This window comes from Arachis ipaensis, chromosome B08, assembly GCF_000816755.2.
Source record: "Arachis ipaensis cultivar K30076 chromosome B08, Araip1.1, whole genome shotgun sequence".
Classification (NCBI taxonomy): domain Eukaryota; kingdom Viridiplantae; phylum Streptophyta; class Magnoliopsida; order Fabales; family Fabaceae; genus Arachis; species Arachis ipaensis.
The window spans coordinates 123881380-123887387 of NC_029792.2; the positions used below are offsets into that span (position 1 = coordinate 123881380).

General features: G+C 33.9%; 1 protein-coding gene across 1 annotated transcript in view; it reads left to right on the forward strand.

Moving 5' to 3' along the window:
- LOC107611655 (probable boron transporter 7) overlaps positions 1-3473 on the forward strand; it is a 10708-nt gene extending 7235 nt beyond the window's left edge. Inside the window, exons 4-11 of the mRNA XM_021110014.1 lie at positions 687-846; positions 974-1140; positions 1243-1416; positions 1625-1720; positions 1813-1929; positions 2109-2416; positions 2660-2918; positions 3023-3473. Coding sequence (XP_020965673.1) covers positions 687-846; positions 974-1140; positions 1243-1416; positions 1625-1720; positions 1813-1929; positions 2109-2416; positions 2660-2918; positions 3023-3166 — 1425 coding nt within the window. The 3' untranslated portion in view covers positions 3167-3473. The remainder of the gene's footprint in view (positions 1-686; positions 847-973; positions 1141-1242; positions 1417-1624; positions 1721-1812; positions 1930-2108; positions 2417-2659; positions 2919-3022) is intronic.

Here is a 6008-nt window from a genome sequence, read left to right on the forward strand (position 1 = left end):
CCTTATTATTGTTTACTAATTTTTTCAGGGTAAAGTATATTTTTTGTCCCGAAGTTTAGCAAAAATTTTAAAAATACCCTTAAGTTTTATTTTATTTCAATTTTGTCCTAGAAGTTTTCTATTTGCATCAAATATACCCTTAACGGCTAAATTTTCAAAAAAATTAAGACCAATCTAACAATAATACATGAAAACTATGCTTGATTTACTTGTGTTGAGAGTTGTTCTTATGAAATTATTGTTGAATTGGTCTTAAATTTTTTAAAAATTAGCCGCTCGGGGTATATTTGATGCAAATCGAAAACTTTTAGGACAAAATTGAAACAAAATAAAATTTAGGGGTATTTTTAAAACTTTTGTCAAACTTTAGGGACAAAAAATATATTTTACCCTTTTTTCAATTAAGTACCTACAAAAATATATTTATAAACATTTCATTTCTTTTTAAGTTTTTGTAACAGCATAAATTTAATTAAAATTTTTTATAAAACACGAGAATCTAATTATAAGCTTTAAAACGTAACAACTTATTTATAAATTTGATAAAATTATAAAATCTCTTTATTAATTCTCTTAAAAAATAATTTTTTTGATAAAATAAGTTTTAGAAAAAAGAATTAACACCTTAGACCGAAAAAATTATCTCAATCAGGCCAAATAAATCATTTGTTTGATTTGAACCATAGGGAGTAGTCGAGGAATTCAGGGAGCCAAAATCTGAACATGGAGAAAAAGCTGAATTCTATTGGCAATACATTAACGGATTGTTTGCAGTCATTTTCGCTTTTGGAGTTCTTCTCACTTCCATGAAGACCAGGAAAGCAAGATCATGGCTATATGGAACAGGTAATTAAATATTAATATCCAAATATATTTACCAATATGGATTAATCGAGTTATCAGCTCACTTATTGCTAAAGTAAGTGTTGAATGTTCGAATTCCGCCTCATAAATGCTGCCATTGTGGGTGCAGGGTGGATGAGGAGCCTTCTTGCGGATTATGGGATTCCCTTGATGGTAGTGTTATGGACAGCAGTATCTTATGCTAAGCCAAGAGGTGTTCCTAAAGATGTTCCTAGAAGGTTGGATTCTCCACTTCCATGGGAACCTCAATCTCTCTATCATTGGACTATAGTAAAGGTATTAATTTCATGCAGACTTCTATATATTCATTTTCTCTATCCACAAAACCATGCATGTTTTCAACATTATTGTTCATATATATCTATGTAAAATGTTTAGGACATGGGGAAGGTGCCGATTCCTTATATATTCGCGGGGATTATTCCGGCAGTGATGATAGCGGGATTATACTTTTTCGATCATAACGTAGCTTCCCAAATGGCTCAACAACATGAGTACAATCTTCAAAAGCCATCTTCCTACCACTATGATATGCTTTTGCTTGGAATAATGGTAACTTTTTTTTAAGAGTAATTCTCTAAATCATTCGAATTTTCAGTCCAACACTTCAATCAATTCTAATAACTAAATTTGTCTCTAATCTTTTATGTATTTTGTTAAATAAATCAATTTCTGTCATTAGTTATTCAATAAAAAATATAATAGTCTTAATCAATTTTGATAAAGTAAATGAAGTAACCTTAGTTTGTTTTCTTTATAGACTCTGATCTGCGGTCTCCTGGGCGTTCCTCCGTCAAACGGAGTCCTTCCGCAGTCTCCAATGCATACAAAAAGTTTGGCAGTTCTTAAGAGACAGGCATGCATCATTTTCCTTTCTTTCCACATCATCAACATCAGGACTCCTAGTTTTTGTTACTCAAATATTTGTTCAACATCATCAATTTTCAGATGCTCCGAAAGAAAATGGTGAAAAGTGCCCGGGAATGCATTAGGATGAACAAGACCAATTCTGAAATATACGGAGAGATGCATGATGTTCTCAGACGAATGGATGCTGAGCCTACTGTAAGTATTCCTTTGTAAAAGGCAGAGATTCGAATATAGTTATTTTGTATGAAATTAATAGTTTCAAATTATTACATGATTTGTACATTTGATGAAATTGAGATCTAAGGATTTTAATTATCAATTTCATATAAAGATAATTTTACGGGAACTTCTAAAGGTTTTTGAATTTGGCACAGGCTAGAGAGTTGCAGAATTTGAGAGAAGCTGTAATGAACCCTGACAACAAGGATGGAACTTCTAAAGGTTTTGATCCTGAGAAACACATAGATGAGCACCTACCAGTCAGGGTTAAAGAGCAAAGAGTGTCCAACTTATTGCAGTCCATTCTGATCGGCCTATCCGTTTTAGCCATCTCTGTTATCAAAAGGATACCTACCTCCGTTTTATGGGGATATTTCGCTTACATGGCAATCGATAGTTTACCCGGCAATCAATTCTGGGAAAGGATACTACTTCTCTTCGTCACTAAGAGCCGCCGTACCAGGCAAGTATATAATTTGTTACGATTTGGATCGAATAGATCAGATAAGTTCATTCATGCACTTTTTCATAAATAATGCTACACATCCAAGTCTTTTTGTTAATCAAGTTCAACGAAGCTGGTCTAACATAGCAAAAATCAGTTATAACTAGCACTGGTTGGACTTAGTTTATAAATAGACTTGGATGTATCGCATTATTCCTTTTTCGTAGACTCTTTTGCTAATGGTTTTTTTTTTATGAGCAGAATTTTGGAAGGTTCTCATGCCTCATATGTGGAGACAGTACCATATAAAACGATAGTTACTTTTACAGCCTTGCAAATATTATACTTTGGAATCTGTTTTGGGTTGACATGGGTGCCAGTAGGTGGAATCTTGTTTCCACTACCATTCTTCCTTCTCATTGTTATAAGGGAACGCTTGCTTCCCAAAATGTTCAACCCGGACCATCTCAAAGAACTTGATTCCTCTGAATATGAGGAGGTTGAGGGTGCTCCGCAACTGGTAGGATCCATTGTCCTTCTTTTGCTCAATAAATTATTATCTCGTTTGTTCAGATGATGACATGCATAAAATTTGTTTATTTGTTTCTTTTCTTGCAACATAAGGAACCTGACACCGAGGACAGCGGAGAAGAAGATGAGTTCTGTGATGCAGAGCTATTGGATGAGATGACAACACACAGGGGAGAGTTGAAACATAGAAACGTGAGCTTCGATAGAGGCCAACGCACCTCCGTTGATCATGTTTGAATCTGATGAATTTTTTCCTGCATTTTCTAAGATGCAGATAACATGATAAACATACCAGCAGGTAGAATAAGAAGGTGATCTTTTGTGGAACAAGAAAGTATTTAATCTTGAAATGCATTCAAAAAGAATGCATATCATCAAAATGTTTCAAATAAACTTTCCCTTAATTAGTTAGATTTGGAAAAGGGAGGAATAAAAATCCAATGGGTCAGATGGGATGTAGGGGAAATTGAAATGTATTATGGAAAAAAAAGCCAAGATATAAGAATCACTTTGAAGTTATTCTTTTATGTATTTATCCTTTTTTGGTTTACAAAAGTTATTCTTTTATTGTTTATCAGATGTATTAACACTTTTTTCTCTTATATAATACAGAGTTTGTTTTATTTCTTTTTTTCTCTTTCCAAATACATTTCCAAGTATATTTTCTTCTCTTAGGATAATATTGTAATGAGAAATATTATTTATTAGGATAAACTATTAAAAAAGCACCCCAAAGTTTATGCTGTTAATACAAATACGGGATGCTACACATCCATGTAATCATGTAATCAAGTTGGCTCAACACAAAAAAATTCAATACCATTAAATGAAACGTGAAATACACGCGCCCAACACACACGAAATCGCTCTTGCCCAACGCTTATTCTCCCCCACACTTCTTCTTCTTCTTCTTCTTCTTCTTGTTCTTCTTCTTACGCTCGTTTACGCACGGAGCGTCTTCTTCTTCGCTTTCTTCTTCGCGTTCCTCCTTCTCCTCCTTTTTCGCATTCCTTCTTCTTCACGTGTTTTCTCCTTATCGTCATTCTTTTGTTGTTGTTGCTGCAGTATTTTTTTGCCTTTTCCTCCTTCTCTCTCTGGTGAAGAAGCAGTAGAAGCCTAGAAGGTGCGGAAGAAGAGTTTTGAATAGTGCAGAATGAACCAAATACAATACTCATGGTGAACCGAACACAGTACTCATGATGAACCGAACACAATACAATTGTATAGTACTGAGTGAACGAAACATAATCCATTATATAAAATAAAATTAAAACAGTTTTCTGCAGAATGAACCGAACACAGTACTCATGGTGAACCGAACACAATACTCATGGCGAAACAATTGTATAGTACTGAGTGAACAAAACATAATTCATTATATAAAATCAAATTCAAATAACTCTGCCTACAATTTACATATTATCAATCAATTCAATTCAATTCAATACACCTCCGTCCATTTAATTCAATTCAAATTAGCAATTGCATTCCATTCAATTCGATTCAAAATTGAATAATCCAAACTTTGTCAATTTGATTCGTTTCAGAAGAGTAATCCAAATCGCTCTCCTCTTTACCAAAAAATTATGAATCCCTAAACACTGAACCCTAAACCCTAAACCCTAAACACTAAAACCAGAATCCTGAACACTGAACCCTGAACCCATAAACCATAAATCCTTAAAACCCTAAAACCTAAACCTTAAACCCTACACCCTAAAACCTAAACCCTAAACTCTAAACCCTGAACTCTGAACTCTGAACCCTGAATGCTAAACCCTAAACCCTAAACCCTAAACCCTGAACCCGAACCTTGAACACTAAACTCTGAACCCTGAATGCTAAACCCTAAACCCTAAATCCTAAACCCTCAACCATGAACACGGTGAACCGAAATTAATACACGGGGCGAACCGAAAGTTTGAAACACATTGAACCCCTGTACACTGAACCCTAAACCCAAAAATCCTAAACCCTAAACCCTAAAACCCTATTGTTATTCTTTTGTTGTTGTTGCTGCTGTATTTTTTTGTCTTTTCCTCATTCTCTCTCTGGTGAAGAAGCAGTAAAAGGCGAGGAAGAAGAGTTTTGAATAGTGCAGAATGAACCGAACACAGTACTCATGGTGAACCGAAATCTTAATTATGGTGAACCAAAATCTTAATGTCTTGAAAATCATTCCCACCTTTGGAACAAATTTTTCATCCACAACACAGTTGATCTGCATGGTGAACCGAAATCTTAATTATGGTGAACCAAAATCTTAATTACGTGAAACAATTATATAGTGCTTAGGAAACAAAACAGAATATATTCGTCCATTTTTTTTAGACTCCTTTCTGCTTACTGAACCGAAAATATGAACATGGTGAATCAACTCTTTAGTACTCACCGAACCGAAAAGTTACACACAATTACTCACATTTAGTCACAGTTACTCACACTCACAGTTACTCACAATTACATATTATCAATTCAATTGAATTCAATTCAGATGTAGATCACCTCAGTCCATTCAATTCACTTCAAATAAAATTAGCTATTTCATTCTATTAAATTCGATTCAGAATTCAATAATCCAAACCTCATCAAATTGATGCGTTTCAGAAGAATCATCCAAATCGTAGTCATTCAACTGATTTGAAGAAGAAAATGAAGAAGAAGATGAACGACGAAGGTAATTGCGTTGAATCAATCCAGATCCATAATGCAGAGAAGAAAAATGCGAAAGAGGAGAACAACGAATTCAATTAGGTTAAAGAATAAGAAGGAGAACAGGAAGAAAAAGGTTTACGTTGAGAAATATTGATAAAGCAAAATAAGGATTCGTTATATAGGTTATAAGTGGCGCGTGTAAAACAAACGGGGGTGTGGGCATGGAATGAAAGTTACATGGATACCATCCATGTCATTTTTACATGGATGTAGAGCTTTTCTCGTACAAATAATCCTTAAAGATACGAATGACAATAAGACCTTGAATAATTTGAAAATGCGACAAAAATAATTAATAAATATTATATTTTTATAAGTGGCAAAAATTTTTTTACATTTAATAAATAATTTGTACATTTGATCC